Here is a 23736-nt window from a genome sequence, read left to right as displayed (position 1 = left end):
GAAATTTTAATTATTTTAACTTAAAATGTTTATTTATCAATAGTCGTTTAGACAAATTCGTGATTTTACGGGTATTTTCACTAGTAATATTTAATTCTCCTTAGCAGATTCAGCGTTATGTGTATAGAAAACTATACACGATTAAACAACTTATGAAAACTTCAACAGCTCATCATACCTGAAGTCGGCCTTTTAAATCCAGAAAAGCGGTACGCGTTATCAGCACATGATTGATTATTTTAAACTTTTTATCTATTTAAATTTAAATAAAGTTAAACTAAATTTAAATATTGACATTTAAATAATAAAATAAAAATAAAATATATAAATGAAAAATCGGAATATTACACACTATCACACCACCATCTTTACCCTTTCTCTCGCGCGATTTTTGTAACAAAACGAATCTAATCAGCTCCTTTGAATCAATCATTTTATCTTCATACATTCATATTTCTGTACTTCGAATCAATTATTCAAACGCGTTTCTTCATTATCAATCAAGCAGATTCTGTAAGTGCATTTTCTCTATCATCAGTTCACCGTGATTTGGCCGTTGTAATTTTATATATATTGTATATTGTTAGTTATATCGATATCGATACATTTGCTAGGTTTTATATCTGGATCATATTTACTGTTAGTTTCACGTTCCGATCACTGAAAATTATTGTTGATTTGTACAGTTACTGTTTGAATGTGTGATTTTGAAATTGATGTTAAAGTAGGGCTATATTTTTCTTCTAATTCGTTTGAATTGTGATGAGTATGTTATGATTGAGTGTTTGTTAGTGGGTCTGTAGTAGCTTATAAGGTGATTGAAGTTACTGTTGAAATGGCTGCTGTTACGGGTGAGCATCACACTATTCCGTTATCTGTGTTGTTGAAGCGCGAATTGGCTAGTGAGAAGACCGAAAGACCGGAGATTACTAGTGGTCAGTCTAATCAGTCGAAGAAAGGGGAGGATTTCACTTTGCTTAAATCTGAATGCCAACGCGTTTTAGGAGACGGTGTGACTACGTATTCTGTTTTCGGGGTATTTTATCTCGATTACTTACTCTGGCATTTTTTTGTTTTAAATATGTGTAACAGCATTGGTTTATCTTTATTATTTCATTTTTGTTACATGTTGTACTGCATAAGATGGTAAGAGTTAAGTAAAGAAATGGAGGGATAACTGTATGAAACATAGATCAATCGGTGGGCCTCTGTATTGTTATTCGATAAGTCTCTTACCAAATTTTGCTTTGCAGATATTTGATGGTCACAATGGGTCTGCAGCAGCTATATATACTAAGGAGAATCTTTTAAACAATGTCTTGGGTGCCATTCCAAGAGACCTTAACCGAGATGAATGGATTACAGTGTTGCCTAGGGCATTGGTCGCAGGATTTGTCAAAACAGATAAAGATTTCCAAGAACAAGGTATCGATGTATAACTTGCTCTATCTTTATCAGCATAAGCATATAGACTTGCACTTAATGGTGTTTTTGGGATTATGTCTTAAAATGCATCTAGGGCAGACTTGGTAAGAAGCTTTAATCATGTAAGTTTTGTAACCATTTGTAATCATGGAGTCAGTAGTTATTTGCAGAGATGGTTACTTTGAAAATGTAATGTAGTGGTACTTTTTGGTCTAAACACGTTTTGTTGTAAAGTTAAGTCATGTATTAACAGAGCATTCTCACACCTCAACATGCATTTTGATGTGTGTTGCATACGTCAAAGCATCAAGGCTACTTGGCTGATGGCCATGTTCGTATTTTTATATGCTTTTGAGGTCAAACGTTGTGTTTAGTATATTGTTATTTTCTGTACACAAGTCTTTGCATACGTGTGTTCCCATAGGCACATTTGGTTGTATTTTTTATGTGTGAAACTTGTCATCAATTATGCTAATCTGGTGTTTTTGAATTGTCATGTTTCAGTTCAATCATCAGGAACTACTGTCACGTTTGTAATTATTGAAGGATCAGTTATAACCGTAGCTTCTGTTGGTGATTCTCGCTGCATATTTGAGTCTGCAGATGGGGCCTTATATTATCTATCAGCAGATCACAGACTTGATTGCAGTGAAGAAGAGTATGTTAACAAGTCTTATTGATACATTTTCCTTTAAAGTTGATTTAGGACTCAGAAATATCCTTTTTATATATTATGCATTTTACCTTTATTTTCGTTTTGTTTTTGGGTAGGAGGGAGCGTGTCACTTCAAGTGGTGGTGAGGTTGGCCGGCTTAATGCTGGTGGAGGCACACAAGTATGTTGTTCCTGAATGCGTTTCTTTGAATCGTTAATGGGTTACATTTTCTTTTTCATGTTTTTTACATTAAATGTTTCATATGGTATTTAGATGTATGTATAGACATGTTGCTTACTTTTTCAACTTTGTATGGTAGATTGGTCCTTTAAGATGTTGGCCTGGCGGCTTGTGTCTATCACGATCAATCGGAGATCTAGACGTTGGAGAGTTTATTGTTCCTGTTCCTTATGTTAAACAAGTGAAGGTCAGTTCATATTTAATACTTTTTAAAAAGATTTTTTTTGAGACAATGAGCTAATATACTTTGTTTTTGTACTCCTTAATTTGCAGCTATCCTCTGCTGGTGGAAGAATGATTATTGCAAGTGATGGTGTCTGGGATGCCATGTCAGCAGAAGCAGCTCTAGTTTGTTGTCGTGGACTGCAACCAGATGCGGCTGCTGCCCAAATCGTTAAAGTACGGGCCCACATATCGTTTACTTACTTTTTCTGATCATTTATCTAACTTTTTGTTCTTGTTAATAGGAAGCTGTAGAATTTAAGGGGCTGAGAGATGATACAACCTGTATTGTTGTAGATATACTACCTCCAGAAAAGACAAACTCTCATATACCACATACTAAGAAGACTGGTAAAAAGGTATTGAAGTCCATGTTTAGGAGAAAAAGTTCGGGGTCACCGCCTCAGGTTGATGACGTGTATCTGCCGTTAGATGTGGTAGAGGAGCTTATAGAAGAAGGATCAGCTTTGCTTTCAGAAAGGTTTGTACGTTTAATTCAAATTATTCAACTCTATTAAAATAGTCAGCTAGTTAAATATGATTAAACAATATATAATAATCTTGGTTGCAAACGACGGTTGCAGCGGTTTGGTGAATAGCCCGTCTCGTTTTGTCTAAAACCGTCTTATTAGTCGGTCAACGCTAAAAGTCAGGTCAAAGTGGGTGAGTGTTGGTGTGTGGCCTTGTGTAGTGTAATTGAAAATCCTAAGCACATTCAAAATTTAGCTTTGAAAAACACCGACTTACATATTATCCCTTAAAGATAAATTAATAAATACACTGTAATTATATTATACAAATCATTATAACAAAACTTTATATATTAAAAGTCAACCTTAGTCAACGTCCGTCTCGACCTATTCTACCTTTCAAGGTCATGACCGACTCGTCTCCGTCTCACGTCTTTTTCAACCTTGATAATAATCGATGTATATCTTTTAAAATGGTATTGTAGGTTTAATCTATAAGAAACACTTTGGGCGACAAATTTCTGTTTCCCTTTTATTATTATTATTTTTCTGAGTTACTTCTACTGGCGGGTGTCTGAATATGTATAGAAGCTTGCATTTGGAGTTTCTCAGATTTTGTATTACTAACAGCGGATATATATCTCATCTGTTTGCAGGTTACATACCAAATACCCTCTTTGTAATCTGTTCAAATTGTTCTCTTGTGCGGTGTGTCAAAAAGAAATGAAGCCTGGGGAGGGTATTTCAATACTTGAAGGATTATGTAATTCTGCAAAACCAAGGCCATGGGATGGCCCTTTTCTTTGCTTAAGCTGCCATGAGAAAAGAGAAGCCATGGAAGGCAAAAGACCTTAAGGTACTGTCTTTGACTTGATTTTTCTTTTTAACTTGACCTTGCAATACCAACTTGAACACATTAGAAAGAGCCCGGATTATCCATTTTCTATAATTCCGCCCATCTGGGCCATAAGAAGATGCTTTAGGTGTATATGCCATCAAATTTTTATTTTCAAATTCAAAGTATATATTTACTAATGCCACTGACTTTAATACTGCCGATCAAAAAAATAAAAATAACATAAAATCTATAATTTCAATAGACAAAAAGAAAAAGAATTAGCTATCACTACATAACATCCTAATATCCTCACAAGAGGTTTCAGGTTCAAACCTCACAAATATCACATATTCGGGTGGCCATGGAAAGGGTTGGAAATGGTCACTGGATAACCCGCTTAGGCCGCTTACATCTGAGTAAAAAATCTCGCCTTCCCCCGCTAACCCGAACAGGGAATCCTCATTTGTTCACATATTTACCCGTTTAGAAAGAAATCAGATCAATCAAACCATACCAATCAGTTTGACCCATGTTCTATTTTGCATGTTGCTTTTCTCATTTATTTACCTTTTATTAAATATTTGGAAACCACCTCACATTGACTCTGTTAGGGTGCAGACTGGCAGGCTACTCAGTAGTGAAAGTGAATAGTATGTCATATTGCTTACGACCCCACCCGACCCAACCCGACCCAAGTATGGATGTGAAGACCAAGAGGTTGTTCGAAAATAAGTTCCTTCCTACGTTAAATGCCCCAAACTACGACGAGCTTGTGTCAATAGTTTATTTATCTGATTCTTTCTTCTGCTCCAAATTGAGCACCTTCATCGTTCTCTACTTTTAATACTCCTTTTCCCTAATATCATGCTCCTATAACAAGAAAACCTACCTTCTTCACCCATAAATGTGCTAGGCACGACTAAATGGCATATCGATTCATTTAATAGAGTTGGAGGTCACGTCACGTGTTTGTGTAAACCATCCCTCCCATTGCATTTTCTCTAAAGAACATTCGGTTAAGAGTCAATTCTTGGAAGCTTTATTTGTGTAGTCTGCTTTTACATTACTGAAGCCATATGATATAACATTCTCGTACTTCTGTTTCGTAACTCTTTTTTCACGATATATCTTGTAACTTAAGATCTTGTATCTATAGAGTTATACTAAACTAGATAGATTATCCTTCTCTTGAGTGTACTAGCATCATTTAGTTTGTTTAAAAGATATTTTAAACTGTAAGTTCAGTGGGTGTTGCATTTGTAAGATTTACAACATAGGATGCTGATATATCTTTTGTATGTTTGTCATTGGCATATTCTAATCCCGACAGACATATGATGCTGATATATATCGTACCAAGGCTAACTTTTTGTACTCACAAATCCTGATTTTCTAACATATTTGTTATGAACAAACTATAAGCTACATCCAGTGTATCATATGGTACTAATACCTAATACCATGTGGACTATAAAAGGGTAAACCAGCTTTATGAAGAACAACTGCATTGGCAACATATGTAAAAGAAAAAACCAATAAATATACAGCGGAAATACTAAGTTGTGTTACATGTAAAAACAATGCATGCTAAAGCTACTTTATCAAGTACTGCAGTTGATAACTAAAAACACATATTCGTACAAATTTGTTCCTATGCATATAAGGACTACAAAACTTTCACATTCCGTTTGTTCAGTATACTGTAGATTTTTGCTTAATCAGCTTACTTGACGGACTTGCTCTATCGTCTTCAATTGAATTTGTTAGTGTAGTTGCGTGTTGAATCAGTTGATTCGCAACATTTGCTCAATTATTTTCAATCGAAATTGTATTGTGTTTCAGTTGACATATTCTTGAGATTTTTTCAAAAAACATAGTTACACGTTGCTAGACATAATTTTTGATATTACGGAGCATTAATAATACAAATACAAATTGTGGTGAGAGTGAAACACTTGGCAGTTTGGTAAATAGTCTCAATTTTGGGGGTATTTTGGTAATTTAAAAAAAAAATGTTTTGCTTGATTATATTTTTATTACTTTTTTTTTAACTTCCTTTCCCCTTCCTTTTTTCAATCCTTTTTTTTTTCTTTTTTTCTTTTTTTTTTTTGTTTTTTTAACGTTTAATTGTCCGACCGTGCGAACATTTAAATAAAAAATACTTAATTAAAGATTCGATTTTGACCGTCTTTGTCTTCCGACACAACTTTTTGAGTTAAAGAACGACCCTATTTAACTTACTATAACTACCTAGTAGATATTGTACATTCAAGCCCAACACGTATAAATAATTAATATCTCCGATGTCTCGTCAACACATATCTCCCTCTCTGTAAAGCTGAATGGCCCGGCAGTTAAACTACCAGAAAGATGCAAAAGCGACCCCTTATGACGAAATGTCGACAACAAGCGTAGGACTGCTTCTGCAAGCGGGAAAATAAACTTGATGGTTCGCCGCAATATCATTTCCCAATGTTGATTTTGGTGTGTTGGTGGCGGGTTTTGGGTGGTTCTATCAGAGGTTAGGCTTTCCGATTTTGGAGGATTATTGGTTGCTAGTTCTACCGGTTAAGGTGAATTGGAGTGTTTGGGATGTCAAATGGTTGTTTGGTCTCGGCTATTATCTAATGAAGATCTCGATACTTGTTGTAAGAATACACGGGTTGTAGGCGGTTCACTGGGTTATTGTATTTGCTTATTAGTTTAGTTTCAATGTTGGTACCGACTCAATAGTTGTTACAAATAGTTGGTAGTATCATCTGGTTGTCAAATGTGTTTGTTTAATTAGATCATATGATCTATTCAATACATGCTAAGTAGGGTTTGTATCTTGTGTAACTCAATTAATTTTCAAATCGTATTGATAAAAATTTTGTTCATGAAAAAAGAAAATATAATGCAAGGGGGAACGACATCTTTTTTCTATTATAGAGTATGATATGATATGATGAATGATGAATGAATAATGAATGATTGACTGTCATATTATTATTTTATTTTCTAATTTTCTATATAAACACTAAACTACTATATATAAATACTAAACTACTGAATTCTATATAGTTTATTCAACTTTTTTTTTTCAAGGCGGTCAACATTCAGCTCGAGATTCTTTCCAAATGATCTAATCTTCCAATTCAACAAGGTTACATGTTAAAAACCATCCTGCAAGGTAGTAAAAGTTGGTAGTGAGAAACTAGTCAGTCGGGACTTTATAGAGACTAATCGATCTAAGTTAGAGACTAACCGAACGTCAACCAACTTTTACTCGAATTGACTTACTATTACTGATTTTGACCAAATAAATCCCCTGTTTAACTGACTAAATTTACTTTTATAAATTTTGATTGAATAAACGATCAAATTAGAGATTAATCAAACTACGTTAAATTCCTGGCTAATCACGTGACTTTTACAAGCATGCGAAGACTATATTTAATGATGATGGCGTAATGAGGTGTTTTTGTGGGGTATAGTGCTGATGTGCCAAATGTGATGGTGTGATGGCGTGATGGAGTTTGTAATGGTATGACGTGATGGTTGTGTGATAGAAAAATAGGTCCTACATTTGTATTTTGTTTTTCATTTTCTTTTTCATTTTTGTTGAGTTTTTTTTTATTTTTTTTATAAAAGTAAGACGTATATAATAATTTAAATTTATAAAAACGCACTTAAATTAATAAAAATAAAACGATTACAATTTATTAAAAGCCCTAAAAAATGAAAATTTACAATAATTAAAAAGTCCTAATACAATTACTACTTTATTAAACTCCTAAAAACTTAAATCGTACGAAAAAAAAGAAAATACTACAATTACTCCTCGTCGCTAGAGTCATCGAAATAATCGTTGAATCGGTCGGCCATCTTCTTCTTGAACTTCAAAGTTTTTTTTCCTTTCTTTCTGGTACTCGATTTCGTTAACGTTAAGTTCAAATAATTTTATGACTTCCATTGCCGATCGTGTTCGTTCTTCCTCAGCTATAGCATCGATACCCTTGGTTCTTTTCTCCAATTCCACCTCCCTTTGCATATTCCATTTTGAAGCCAACTCTTCGAATCTTGAAGAGTCCGTACCCTGTGATGAGGAAGTCCCCGTGTCAGACGGAATTTCTAGCAGCCTTCTTCGATCGTTTTCTTCCCATTAGACGTCGAATCGCATCATCACCAAATAGCTCCTGGAGGTTGTTTAACCGATCTTCACTGAGATTGATTGTTTGGTTTTCGGAAACCACATCATCGTCTTTATCTTCGATTACAACTTGTGAAGCTCTTCTTATTCGCACACCGCTTCCACTAATTGGAGGTGGTATATACCACTTCGCCTCTTCTTCAAGAATTCTCAAACCTCTTTGTAACCCCATTTCTCATACCGTTCTTGATATTTTTGCACTGTTATGTTATATATGTCTTCCTTGTTTCGACCGCTACGCCTTAGGTTACATTCTTCTTCATTATATAAGGTCGTGAAATCTTTGCACACCTTATACATATGACGCCATTTTCCACTTAATTGTTTGTCACCTCGTAACCAATAGGAATCGATATTGTTGAACTTTTCACGAACTACACCTCAAAATGTCGAACCTCTTTGCGAATTACCATGAACTCCATTTTCAGAAGAATCAATCCAACACGACGCCAACCAAATTTCTTCGGGCACAGGACACAATTTTTTATTATGTGATTCTTGTGTAATTTCCTTTCCTTTTCTTCTATGACTTGTTCGAACCCGTACTTGTGGTGGTTGCGTTTCACCACGAATTTCTTCGACTTCGTTGTTATCTAGAGGTGTCAAAGTTTGTTGTAATTGTGAACATGGTTGCGTACATGGAAGTGATATCAGCCAAAAAGTCACGTTTTTACCACCGATATTAAGCCCTAAATCCATAAAGTTCTAAACTTTATCGCAAAAATAATCACTTTGTCGGTTAATTTTGTAGATTAAGTAATTACGCAGGCGATGCAAAAAGAATCAAGTAAAACGGAGCTAAAATGGAGAATCTAGAGCGAAAACAGTGAAAGTCAAGTTATAATCCAGGAAACAAGCTGACCAGGGCAGCAAACGGCTTATCAAACGGCCTGCCACTATGGAAAACGGCTTGCCACAAGGGTTGAACAAACGGGCATAAAAAACGGCTGACCAAGCCAAACGGCCTTTGCAAACGGCCTGCCAAACGGCTTGCCAAACGGCCTGCCAGCCGTTTGCAGGCAAAATCCAAGTCTATTTAAAGAGCTTCTTCCATCCATTTCAAGACACACTCAATTTGTTATTCACTTTATATTTTCAAGCTTTTTAGTTAGTTTTTAGTAGTAGCTAGCTTAACTTTTATTTTTCGGAGGATATCCAGGCGAGTCCCTGCAATCTCGGGCAGATTTATTCAGCCTTTTAAGGTTTTTATCCGAAACGCTTGTCTTTTGTATTAAACATGTATTGTTACCATTTATGTTTAATAATGCGTTCCGATTACCATGTTAGCTTAATTAATCTGTATGTTGCCATGATAGAAGTTTGGGTTAGCGTAGTTATGTTAAATTAGTACGGTTACTATTGTTATGCTGAACTTGTGAGTCTGATAGATTTGTATGCTAGCATCTTAAGGATTGACCAACCTAGGTTGTGATCAGGACTTGTCCACCTATATGAAATTAGCTACTTCATAGGATTAAGACCCCTGGTTATACTGTATCTGAAGATTCTATGAACTCGGTATGGCTGGAGTTCCCGAGAGGCATCTAATGCGCTTTTAGGACACGGAACTTAGGAATTGAGACATGATTGACCTAGTATGCCTATTGACTGTTCCAAGGAGACCTCTTAGGAGCTGTTAAGATCTAGCTAGTGCCTTGATTGTATGACCCAAACCTATTGCATGTTCTTGTTTGATTGTTGCCCTAGGATTAAGTCATATCAACTGTTTAGGTATCTGCTAGGTTTCTATCTGCTTTACTTTCAGTATATCAACTGTAATGTTGTATAATGTTTGATTTGGTATGATCTCATTAGTATGATGAAATGGTTGTTAGTTTTCATTTAAGGTTTTGTCAACTTACCCGACAGACTCCTTCCGTTTGTGATCAGTGTTCAATCAACATGGCACGTTGTTATTCAGTTAACTAAACTGATAACGAGGGTTAGGATTAGAACTCAACACACTAATAAATTTAGTGCTTTACTGAGGATAACCTCCGAGGTATAGATACCTTTCAATTATACAACCAAGTGACATGCTTTTCGCTACTCAACGAGAACTCTGAGAGTCTAGAGATAAGTAGGTTTGTGTAATTGGCTCATCCAACCAGATCTATACCATTCCAATCATAGCTTTAACATCAATATTATTACCTTTCCCTAACCCAGACTAATATCTTGGTCAACATTTCCTTGATCTATATACTCCGGATATCCTTCCACTTTCTTTACTTTTCTGCATTTAGGACGATTAGCTTAAAACAAACTACTATCCTTTATTTAGGTAATTTAAACAAAGACAATTATCCACTTGATCTTCAATTCGTTAAACCATTCAAAAGCACAACCCTAGGTTAACTTACACCTTCTACCATTAAAAAGTCAAAAGTAAATTTAGGCCCCGTAAATATAAATAACAAACCACTGTTCACTACTTTGATCAGCTGATTGTGACGTCTTGAGACCTAACGACATCGAACGTATAAAACCGTGCGTTTCGGTCATATCAGGAAGCTGAAATGGCATAACGCCGTTTGCGAGAATTGTGATGGAAATTGTTGAGATGAAAATTGTTGTGATGGGTATTGTTGTTGAAATTGTTGTTGTTGTAAAAACTGAGAAAAAAATTGAGCGTTATTGAAGTCGTGAATAAAATTTTGTTGCGGGACATTGCCACAAGGTCGATTACCCCAGATATTTTGCGGGGAGTTTGAGCTCGAACCAGGCAAATTTTGGTGAACCAAAATTGTAGAAATGAGAGGAACCACCTTCTTTAGGATTGAGATTTGACATAATTATGAAATGTCGAGAGAAATTGATAGAAATGTGTTAGTGTCTTGTAAGAAAATGTGTTGACGAGGTGCAGTATTTATATAGAGATATATTAATTGTTTTATTTTAATAATAATATAAATATAAATATAATTAAATTAATCATATATAGCCGTTTAAGAAGTGAGATGGCAATGGATACTTGTTGGATCCAATGATCAACGACACGTCATTGGTCACGCTCCCATCATTGCACCTGCAAAAAATGCCACCATCACACCGCGCTGTGGCGCGATGGTGGCGTGATGGTGGTGAAATCGGGGCCATCATGCCGCGTTAACAATGGCCTAATAAGCATAAGTTTTAGTGATTTGTATTCATAATATACCTTTCACTTTGTGCCTACTCGTTTGGTGATAAAGACTTCTATACATAAATGAGAGTATAAGATCACTCCCAACCATGACGTCATTCCTTCTCAGAACAAACTGTCATATCAACGCTACATTTTCTCTCTCAATTTTCTTTTCATCACATACCCATCACACACCATTACCATCCATGACATACTTCCTCACCCCACTAAATTAATTAAACAGCCAAATTTGTGTGTCTTAAAGCTCTATGTATGATAGTATATATTACTTGACACAGTGAGAAAGTGTGTTAAGAAAGTAAGGAAGCAAAACATAGTATAAAACAAAAACTTCACTTTCATTACACAAGGCAAAGATGATGACTTTGATGGGACAAACTTTTTTCTTTTAAACTTTTGTGAATCACCACTCATATATATATATATATATATATATATATATATATATATATATATATATATTATTTTTATTTTTAATCATGATATATTTATTACTTCATAAAATTTCTATTTCAACCAGTTGAATGAATCGGCCCTATAACTATTCATTGGATTTTTTGTAATGTTTTATCTTATATTTTGTTAATTATATATTTCAATATTTAATTCTCATATATTTTAATATACTAATAAAAATTATCATCGATTAGCTAATTACTTTCTCTGATTTATATCCACTCATCTCGCAATTTATGTTTATCTCCTAATTATCATATTATAACATATCATATTGGAAAGTGTTATGATAAAGACAAATCAAGTGGATGATCAAATTCACGGATAATGATAAAGCAAGTGGATGATCATGGATATTACTATTTCACCTATTTGCACAGTAAAATTTGTAATATAAATATGTAATCAAATGTAATCACTCAGTGCACCATTCTTACATATATATGAAATATATACTCCTCTCTCTCAATTACTACTCTTTAATATTTAAGTATTGTATAAGCTTAGGCAAAATGTAGTAATAAACTACTAAATTACAACACGTTATCAGCACGATTATCTCAACATTTATACTTAATATGGTTGGCTCTGCCACCTAACTAACATATGGTCGGTTATACTACCTAAATGATATATGGTCGACATTATCGCCTAATTTACATTTATGTTATCTAACATTTATTTATGTATACTAACATTTACATTTATGTTATCTAACATTTATTTATGTATACTAACATTTACATTTATGTTATCTAACATTATTTATGTATACTAACATTTACATTTATGTTATCTAACATTTATATTTATGTTATCAACCATCTATTTATGGTTACTTACATTTATTTATACACCGTCATATCACCACCGGAGTAGCTACCTCACGGTTAAAATATACACAGTTGCAGCTCTAGAGGACGATCATGCTCTTACCTGCCGCCATCAACATAAGGTACTTTGGGAATCAAAACCCATATCTCGATTCTATTTTTTGACTTGGTTTGCTCCTAATCTATGATCTACTCAAGTTTTGTTTTGTAATTTAGTGAGAAAGTGAAAGAGACACATGAGAGAGGGAGTGAACCCCATTTGGAATGTAAAAAGAAAAGACGTGAAACTATTTTATGAATTGGATAGTGGTGGTTTTTATAGGTATATATGTAGGTGTAATATTATATAGTAATAATCTATACCAATAATTAAGGCTAAAAGAGATGGTGAGCTGTCAATAACAATAATTGGATCTATATCTTAAAATAATCTCACGAGTTGAAATGATAGGGATGCCACCATATAGACTTTAGGTGAGTAAGGAATATAATTAATTAATTAATTGTATGGATTTAAAGTACGGTCGATAAACATATAATTTATAGTAATAAGTTAGAAATAACGTATTCATCAATATATCACTATAGTTTAAAGTTATACTGTCGGAATTTGCTTAAGAAGGTTTTAACTTGTTTCATGAGATACTTTTGCTATAAATTTTGGAAAAGAATTTATTTATTGAATTCTTCAAATTAATAATGGTTTAAAAAAATGATTCACTCAAGGATGATTTTCCTCACTATATTGGTCATACTAGGTGCCATCATTGTTTTTAATATACCACCGGAAGTTTCTTTATTCAATCATTCCCTTGCGGTTTTATTATTTATTTGCCATTATTATGTTGTTTGCTACTTATTGATTCTAATTTATCATGTTGATTTTTCTAATAATAGAAAATGTTGAATTTGCAAAAGCTTAAATTTGTTCATTTGGAATCAAGTGGAAACAACTACTTGCCATGGGCTGTAAATGTAAAAAAAAAATCATCTTGAATCAATGGGTATTTTAGAAACCCTGAATGAAAATAACAATTGTTCCGAAAAGAGAAAGCAATAGCAAGTATTTTTCTTAGCAAACATATTGACGAGTCCTTAGAATCTACATATTATATGATCTAGTAACTTGGATCATCAGTCTAGTATTTATTGAATACATGAACATCTTGTTTAGCTCTACAAATAAGTCCCAAAAGAAAAGAAAACGAGAGTGAATCTATTGAAAAATCTTGATTAAATAAACCCTGAGCTACCTTGAGACTTGAATGGTTTGAATTTTCTAAGATGCCTAGCTTGTTATGTATCACTCATAAATAAATGGTTTTAGACCATTACGCATATGTTTATTAAGTGTTATCTTTTATGTACTTCAGATTGTAACTTGTTTGCAGGTAATATAATTTGATTATCTTGCTGAGATATAACTCATTATTTGCTTATCTTATTTGAAGTTTTAGTATGAATTCTGCTGAAATACAACATCAATTAAATGGTAAAGACCTATGTATTGCAGATAGTGGTAACATACACACTATGATCAAATCTAAGAAAAATTTCATTGATTTAAATCAAATGAAGGAATTATAAATACTATATCAGGTCTTGCAAACTTGATATAAGAAACGGAAAAGGCAAAAAATTCATATTACCAAATGGTACGAATATTCTAATAAACAATGCCTTGTTTTCTCCCAAATCAAAGAGAAATTTGTTAAGTTTCTCTGATATATATCATAATGGATATGATTATCAGTCAATGATAACCGGAAATGTGAAATATCTATGTAGCATCGAAAATCGGATATGATAAAAAGCGCATATGATGAAAAGCGCAGCGCATATGATTAAAAGCGCATATGGTGAAAAGGATATATGATGAAAAGCGCATATGGTGATTAATGAAAAAGCACATATGGTGATTAATGAAAAGCACATATGGTGATTAATGAAAAAGCACATATGGTGATTAATGCAAAGCACATATGGTGATTAATGAAAAGAATATTAAGAAAGAATCACCAATGTTTCTTGAAAGAATTCAAGGTTATATATATGGACCAATTCATCCATCATGTGGACCATTTTGATATTTCATGGTTCTAATAGACGCATCTAGCGGATGGTCTCATGTTTGTGTGTTAGCAAGCCGTAATATGGCATTTGCAAAGTTTCTTGCACAAATTATTAAATTGAGAACACATTATTCCGATTACACCATTAAAAGGATGAGACTTGATAATGCTGGTGAGTTAACATCGCAAGCATTTACTGATCATTATATGTCTATAGGGATTGTTGTTGAACATCCAGTTGCTCATGTGCATACACCAAATTGGTTTAGCTGAATCAATAGATAAACGCTTGCAGCTAATACCTAGACAATTGGAAATAAGTACAAAACTCTCAATATTTATATGGGGACATGTAAATTTACATGATGCGACATTAATTCGCATTAAACCAAGTGCAAGTCATAAATATTCTCCATTACCAACTTAATTTTGATCGAGAGCCAAATATACATCTTAAAACATTTGATTGTGCAGTGTATTTTTAATTGCACCACCACAACAAATGGTTCCTCAAAGAAGGATGGAAATATATGTTGGATATGAAACATCTTTAATCATAAGATATATTGAATCCATGACGGGTGATTTTTTTTACATCACATTTTGCTGATTGTCATTATAATGAAAAATTGTTCCCTATATTAGGGGGAGAAATGAAAAATAAAGAAAATGATGTTTCATGGTATGAACATCAATTAAGGTATCTTGATCGTCACACAAAAGAATGCGAAATGAAAGTTCAAAAATAATGCATATGCAAGAACTTGTAAATCAATTACCTGATGCATTTATAGATATAAAAAGAGTGACTAAATCATATATACCAGCAGTAAATGCTCCAGCTCGAACTGAAATTCCAAAAGCTGACAATAAAGTCACTCATGAGTCTTTGCCACGCCTGAAACGTGGAAAACCAATTGGTTCCAAAGATAAAAATCCTCGAAAAAGAAAATCAGCTGATAATGAGGTAAAAGAAAGTGTTCAAGAAGAGTCAAAAATCAATACTCCTTCTGCAGAGGAGATTGATGATATCAATACGAAAATTGCAATCAATTATGCACATTCAAAAAATATTATGGAACCGAAATGACATGAAAAATCTTGATGAGATATTTTCATATAATGTTGCATATGACATCATGAATGATGATGATGATCCAGAACCAAAATCTGTCATGGAAAAATAGACATAATTGGGATCATTGGAAAAGAGCAATACGAGCTGAACTTGAATCGCTCAATAAAAGAAAAGTTTTCGGATCTATCGTTCTCACACCTAAAGTTGTGAAACATGTGGAGTATAGATGAATTTTTGTGCGAAAAAGAAATGAAAAAAAAATGAAGTTACAAGGTATAAAGCTAGACTTGTAACTCGAGATTTTTCTCAAAGATCGGGAATTGATTATGATGAAACTTATTCCCCTGTTATGGATGCAATTACTTTTATATACTTAATCAGTCTAACAGTTTCTAAAAATCTAGAAATGCATCTCATGGATGTTGTTACTGCTGATCTATATGGATCATTTGATAGTGATATATATATATATATATATATATATATATATATATATATATATATATATATATATATATATATATATATATATATATATATACCTAAAGAATTTAAGGTATCAGAAGCATCCAATGCAAAATCCAAAGAAATGTACTCAATTAAAAGGGTCTTTATACGGGTTGAAACAATCGGGTCGTATGTGGTATAAACGATTAAGTGATTACTTGATAAGCAAAGGGTATACAAATAATCTTATTTACCCATGTGTATTCATTAAGAAAACAATATCTGTATATGTGATCATAGCTGTTTATGTCGACGATCTTAACATCATAGGTACAAATAAAAAGATCCATGAAGTCATTCAACTTCTAAAGAAAGAATTTGAAATGAAAGATCTCGGAAAAACCAAGTATTTTTTTGGTTTGCAAATTGAGCATATGCCTAATGATTTACTTGTACATCAAACAACTTATACCGAAAAGATTTTAAAACATTTTTAAAGACAAAACCATTGGTTGATATATCACTCAATATTGACAATGATCCATTTCATCCCCGTGAAGATCATGAAGATCTTTACGGATCAGAAGTTTCATATCTTAGTGCAATTGGGGTTATTATGTATTTTACAAATTGTACAAGATCTGACATTTCTTTTGCAGTTAATTTGTTGACAAGATTCAGCTCAACCCCTACAAAAGACATTGAAATGGGATTAAGCAGATATTTTGATACCCTTGAGGAACTGCTGATTTAAAATTATTTTATTCTAACAATTCAAAACGAGATTTGTTTGGTTATACAGATGCACGTTATTAATCTGATTCACATAAAGTTAAATCTCAAAGTGGATATGTATTCCTAAATGGAGGTACCGCAATATCATGGCGTTCTCAAAAACAAACACTTGTTGCTACATCATCAAATCATGCCAAAGTGATTGATTTACATGAAGCTACTCGGGAATATTTTTGGTTGAGATCAATGACACAACTCATTACTGATTCTTGTGGACTAGAACGCGATAAAAGTCCAACAACTATCTATGAAGATAATGCAGCTTGCATAGCACAGATGAAAGAAGGGTATATCAAAAGTGACCGAACAAAACACATTGTGACACCGCTAATTTTTTTTTTATAATAAATACGTGGCGGAAGCATAATATTAATTAAATACGATATCGACATTTGTACAAACCGATGTCACGCGTCATTAAAACAATTTACATATTAACAGGAAGAGACGTAAATACATTATGTTTTCAAAAGTACATGGTTCATATTCTAAAAGACCACATCAGAGTTAACCCTATCAAACATAACATCATCATGCCCGTCTTCTCCCAAAAGCACTATCTACAAAAGCTAACAACCTGCAGGGAGGAGATAGAGGGGAATTAGCACGAAGCTAAGTGAGTACGACTAACTACATGCCATAGCATACATAAGTGTTATACTAATCATGTCACAATAGTCTAACACACAAATATCACCCAAGTGCCGTCTACAGAGACTCTGGCGGCTCGGCCAAACCATTAACCACCAGCTGATCGGACTGGGGCTTACCAGAAGTTCCTCCACCACCGTATGTATATACATAATCCATACGCGACGGACGCGCCATTCACATATATATACACCACGGCTGTCTAGGCTACCACAGAGGAACCCAACCTGCAGGTTGATCTCTCCTACCGAGGCTACCACACAATAGGGACGCACTGGGCTCCAGCAGACAAGCATCAACTAACATGCAGTCATCACAAGGAAATAACTAACCACAACAATAAGTATATCTAACAAGCATGGAAATCATAATATAACATGCTTCTATATACTATATTCTCTAGTTAGTCCCACTCACCAAATACCAGCAAACGAGAAGGTATTCATCTATCTAATCACTGAATCTTCTCTTTCTCCTTTTCTCCTGAGAAAAACATATACACAAGTTAGTTTCTATCCGATAGCACAAAACAACACAATACTGAAATTTTTGTCAGAAAAGGTATCCGCTAAAAATTCTTGCTTAACACTTATGCACTTTCAAAATTTACATCAAAATCATCAAAATAAAAACGGGCAGCATAACGGCTAAAAATCAACACTTAGTAAAAATTTCTACTGCATAGACCATCGGTCGATCGTCAGAGACTATCGGCCGATCCTCACTACACCATCGGCCGATCGACCAAACTATCGGCCGATCATTAAAATTACAACCGTTGGTCGAGGGACTTCCACCATCGGTCGAGGGTCTAGTCCATCGGTCGATTGTCAGACACCATCGGTCGAGGGTCAACGACCATCGGCCGAGGGTAGTTCATCTGTTGCAGCAGCTGCCAAAGTGACGGGTTTCACACCAAACTCACCAATTCTCGACCTAGAGCTCATTTTTAACTTCGAAACTTACCAAATCTGATACACTGATCATTTTAAAACATAAACCCACAAGGTTTTGACACTAACAACACCAAATCAACCTATTTTGACCCAATTTACACTTTTATGAAAAACTAACACAAAATCTCTAATTTCTCAAAGATTAAATCACGAAATGTTATAATTCTTACCTTAAAAGAATAAGTGAATCACAAGGAACACAAAGATGTAATTGATTCGAGCTCAAGATCAAGGATTCAAGATTAGGGTTTTGGTAGTTGAGGGAGATGAAGAACGGGTGTGTGTGGAAGAGTATGGAAAATGAGAAAGGAACCAGCACACTAGTCACTTAATTGGGTTAAATTCCCACACTGTGCAACACACGGGTATTTATCAGTTCTCTGATATCTTTCGTACATCATTTGGCAGCCCAAACGAAGTCCAAAATAAATAAACAAACCTGTTCTGTGACCCTTGTCACAAACTGGTCCTAACCACATCATTATTTAATAATAAATATTAAATAAAAATAAAAACATATAGTAACACAATACTAACTTAAGGGCACTTTAGTAATCTTACATCTATGCCCGATTGAGGATGTTACAAATCTACCCCCTTAAGAAGATTCCGTCCTCGAAATCTGGTCAAGGTCAAACAAATGAGGATAGCGCACCCTTATTAACTCCTCGGTTTCCCACGTCATGTTAGAACCTAAACTGTGTTGCCACTCAATTAATACCATTGGAATCTGCTTCTTTCTTAACTTGGTGACTTTCCTATCTACTATTCGAATTGGTTCTTCTACTAACTTCTTACTTAAATCCACTTTCAAATCCTTCAATGGAAGAATCTGACTTTCATCGTCTACTTTGCACTTTCTCGGATAGCACACGTTGAACGTGTTGTGAATTCCTGCTAACTCTGATGGAAGATCTAAAATAATAGTTTGATCATTCAGAATTTCTATGATTGGAAATGGCCCAATAAATCTCGGCGCTAATTTACCACGTTTACCGAATCTGATCACCCCTTTCCATGGCGAAACTTTTAGGTATACACTTCACCTACATTAAATGTTACCGGACGTCTGCGCGGATTAGCATACATCTTTTGCCAGTCTCTGGCTGCTTTTAACTTCTCTCGTGCAATTTCAACCTTTTCTGCAGTTATCTGAACAATTTCGGGACCTGCAAATTATTTTTCACCTGTTTCTAACCAACACCTAGGAGTTCTGCTTTTTCGACCATACAACCTTTCATATGGCGGCATTCCAATACTCGAATGATACGAATTGTTGTAAGCAAACTCTATCAGTGGAAGATGTGAATCCCAAGAACCACCATATTCTAAGACACACGCTCTCAACATGTCTTCTAACGTTTGAATCATTCGTTCACTCTGACCGTCTGTTTGTGGATGATAAGCCGTACTCAGATTCACACGCGTACCCAGATTCTGTTGTAAACTGTTCCAGAAGTTCGATACAAACCTAGTATCTCTGTCGGAAACTATAGATAACAGTACACCATGTCTACTAACTATCTCTTTTAAGTACAACTCTGCCAAATCACTTAGCGAAGCGGTTTCACGAGTAGCTAAAAAATGAGCACTCTTTGTCAGACGATCCACTATCACCCAGATCATGTCGTGTCCTTTCTGGGTTCGGGGTAACTTGGTTACAAAATCCATCGTTATATGATCCCATTTCCACTGAGGAATTTCTAACTGTCGTAGAGACCCATACGGTTTCGGATGTTCTGCCTTAACTTGCGAACATATATGACACTTTTTGACGAAACCTGCAACATCTGTCTTCATTGTCGGCCACCAATACAATGTTTTCAAATCTCTGTACATCTTTGTACTACCCGGATGCACTGTCAATCTCGATTTATGCGCTTCAGTAAGGATTAAATCCCTCAAATCTCCAAGCAAAGGCACCCAAATACGGTCATTATATGTCTTTAATCCTCTAGAATCATTGCATAGGTCAAATTTTCTTTTAGTCATGAGCTCAGTCTTTAGATTTTCATCATTCAATGCTACTAACTGAACTGTTTTCAATTGATCGATCAAGTCCGAAACTATCTCAATTCTCATAAATCTGACATTTTCAACCGTTTTCTTGCGACTCAGAGCATCTGCGACCACATTTGCTTTACCCGAATGGTACTTAATCTCACAATCATAGTCTTTAATCAATTCTAAACATCGACGTTGACGCATATTTAATTCTTTCTGCGAAAAGATATATTGAAGACTCTTATGATCTGTATAGATTTCACAATGTGTACCATACAAATAGTGTCTCCAAAGCATCAAAGCAAACACAACTGCAGTTAACTCTAAATCATGAGTAGGGTAATTTCGTTCATGATTCTTCAACTGTCGTGAAGCATACGCTATAAATTTATTTCTTTGCATCAAAACACAACCCAGACCTGCACGTGACGCATCGCAGTAGACTACAAAATCTTCTGTTCCCTCTGGTAAAGCTAAAACCAGCGCTTGACATAACAACTGTTTGAGAGTCTGAAAAGCCTTTTCTTGTTCATCAGTCCATCGAAAGGCTACATCTTTTCTAGTTAACTTATTCAACGGACCTGCTATTTTAGAGAAGTCTTTGATAAATCGGCGGTAATAACCTGCTAAACCCAGAAAACTCTTAATTTCTGTCGGCATTTTCGGTGAGTTCCAATTCATTACGGCCTCTATCTTAGACTGATCTACTTTAATACCCTGTTCACAAATCACATGACCCAGAAACTGTACTTCCCGCAACCAAAATTCACATTTGGAGAATTTAACGTACAACTGTTCCTGTTTCAGAAGCTCTAACACCAACCTCAGATGCGTATCATGATCTTTCTCGGTTTTCGAATATATCAAGATATCATCTATGAAGACAATCACAAACTTGTCCAGATACTGACGACACACCCTGTTCATTAAATCCATAAACACCGCTGGCACGTTTGTTAACCCGAATGGCATAACTAGAAATTCATAATGACCATATCTTGTTCTAAACGCGGTTTTCGGTATGTCGGTCTCTGCAACACGTACCTGATGATACCCTGAACGTAAATCAATCTTTGAAAAGTATGAAGCACCCTGTAACTGATCGAATAAATCATCTATTCTCGGTAACGGATACTTATTCTTTATTGTTCTCTTATTCAAATCACGGTAATCTATACACATACGAAGCGACCCATCTTTCTTTTTCACAAATAAAACAGGAGCACCCCACGGTGAAGAACTGGGTCGAATAAACCCTTTATCTAACAGTTCCTGAATTTGAGACATCATTTCTCGGATTTCTGACGGAGCTAATCTGTAATGAGCTTTTGCAACTGGCGTAGCACCTGGAACCAAATCAATTTTATACTCTACTTCACGTACTGGAGGTAACCCTGGTAGGTCATCTGGAAATACTTCTGGAAATTCTGATACAACTGGAATATCGTTCACCTGCTTCTTTTCTTTCTTGACATCAATCACATAGGCTAAGAACGAATCACACCCTTTCGATATCGCCTTCTGAGCTTTCATTAGGGAAACCATAGGAAAGTTAAATCCACTGCGCTCTTCCCTAGCTATTGTGACGACCCGGCAATTTTCGATCAAATTTAAACTTTATCTTTATATTAATCCGACACGATAAGCAAAGTTTTTTATGTTAAGTCTCAAGGATTTGAAACTATATTCATATATGCATTTAACCTCGACTAAATTTCAATGATTCACGAACCACTAAATGAACGTATATGATTAGATATGTTTATGTGTAAATATATTAACTTGAAAACGTTACGCGTTAAACTATCTTTCTAAGCAAAATAAAAATAAACTTTGAAAAAATAAATAGTTTTGAAAAACTAAATGTTATACTATTAAATAAAAGATTTTGGATACAAACTTATATTTCTAAATATGTAACTATATATTTTTACTTAGTCATAAAACGTCCTAATTTAAAATAGTATATTTTAGTAAACAACGAGTCACTGATTTATAGAAGCAAATGATCACAACACTCAAATTTTATAAGATACATTTTCACAAAGTAAATTTTGATAAAAAGTCAAATTATTATTAAAAGTACACGTCGCATAACGAAAAAGGCTAGTTTTCTAAATGTACGAGAGTGCGCTCGAAAAACCGAAAGTGGTACATGAGTCGTGGTACCGTGTCATTTTTGTAAAAATTATATTTTTAACATGAGCGTAAATATAATATAATATTTAATTAATTCTAAAGATTAAATATATTATTTATTAAAATAATATATATACATTATAACTATGTTAAGTAACATATGTGTCGGCAGCTTGTAATCAAATTTGTGCGATGGAATTGGTCATCATGCGATTGCATGAGAGGCCCCTCACAAACTCATGCAATCGCATGAGGTGGTAGGTGGTGTTAAGTGTGTTTAAAAATCGAACGAGCTGAGTTTGTGAATTCATTTTTTCATCATTCATCTATCTCTCTCGCATCTCTTCCTCTCTATACATATAAATTATAATTATAATTATTATTAATATTATAATTATTATTATTATTATTATTATTATTATTATTATTAAACTTAATATTATTTTTAGTATTATTATTATTAGTACTATACATAAAATACTACGACGAAGTCATGAACCAATTATTTCAAGACGGGTTTTGCGAGTTGGATAGGGCTAAGGAAATTATGGGTTATAGCTATGGAGGTTATGGGTATTGTTCGGGGGTATGCTCATGAGGTCAAACTAGTGTTTATCGTCTCCGTTGCATCTGCGTACCTTTCCTGCAATATTGAATCTCAATATTGATACGTGAGTACTCGAAAATAAATTTTTACATACTAATAGTGTATCCCTGACTAGTGCTCGAGAATATAGGATTATGCATGCTTGTATTTTTTGATATTGCCCTTAGATAGGTTATGTTGAATCTTGAATTAGTTACACCTGTGATTGAGATAAGGTATAAGATATGCATGTCCTTGGAAAGCTAGTGAAAAATTAAGAACTTTTCCTTTAGATGTCGAATGGTTTCGATGAACGGATTAGAAGATATAGTCAATTGAATTTTTGATATTATTATTAAAAATGATTATTATTATAGTCGTTATTATCGTCGTTCTGGTTTTTATCAAAACTATTATTATTACTACTATTATTATTATCATTAAAAAGTATTATCATTAAAAATTGTATTTTTTTTAATTTTTATTATCGTTAAAATTATAATTAGTACTATTATTATTTTTATCATTA

At 34.2% G+C, this 23736-nt stretch overlaps 1 protein-coding gene across 3 annotated transcripts; it reads left to right on the top strand.

Moving 5' to 3' along the window:
• Nucleotides 1-401: 401 nt before the first annotated feature.
• Nucleotides 402-4966, top strand: LOC139892287 (probable protein phosphatase 2C 12). Of its 3 annotated transcripts, none has more exons than XM_071875338.1 (10): nucleotides 402-513; nucleotides 804-1036; nucleotides 1254-1425; nucleotides 1930-2083; nucleotides 2197-2260; nucleotides 2400-2507; nucleotides 2594-2719; nucleotides 2788-3023; nucleotides 3669-3868; nucleotides 4469-4966. In XM_071875338.1, exons 2-9 carry the CDS (start codon nucleotides 836-838, stop codon nucleotides 3865-3867), a joined length of 1260 nt encoding a protein of 419 aa, XP_071731439.1. In that variant the 5' UTR covers nucleotides 402-513; nucleotides 804-835; the 3' UTR covers nucleotide 3868; nucleotides 4469-4966. The 3 variants fall into 3 exon arrangements, with proteins under 3 accessions (XP_071731439.1, XP_071731441.1, XP_071731440.1); XM_071875340.1 differs by having other exon boundaries at nucleotides 4462-4966; XM_071875339.1 differs by having other exon boundaries at nucleotides 416-513; nucleotides 793-1036.
• The last annotated feature ends 18770 nt before the right edge of the window (nucleotides 4967-23736 follow it).

Source organism: Rutidosis leptorrhynchoides, chromosome 2, assembly GCF_046630445.1.
Source record: "Rutidosis leptorrhynchoides isolate AG116_Rl617_1_P2 chromosome 2, CSIRO_AGI_Rlap_v1, whole genome shotgun sequence".
NCBI lineage: Eukaryota > Viridiplantae > Streptophyta > Magnoliopsida > Asterales > Asteraceae > Rutidosis > Rutidosis leptorrhynchoides.
Note: the sequence above shows the minus strand (reverse complement) of the source record. Positions and strands in the feature narration are given on the sequence as shown.

What these genes read in the sequence shown, in the direction of transcription:
- LOC139892287 (XM_071875338.1), top strand. Translation starts at nt 836, where the DNA reads ATGGCTGCTGTTACGGGTGAGCATCACACTATTCCGTTATCTGTGTTG. An exon ending in CTACGTATTCTGTTTTCGGG is followed by an intron (nt 1,037 to 1,253) that starts GTATTTTATCTC and finishes TTTGCTTTGCAG; the next exon opens with ATATTTGATGGTCACAATGG. An exon ending in CTTGATTGCAGTGAAGAAGA is followed by an intron (nt 2,084 to 2,196) that starts GTATGTTAACAA and finishes GTTTTTGGGTAG; the next exon opens with GAGGGAGCGTGTCACTTCAA.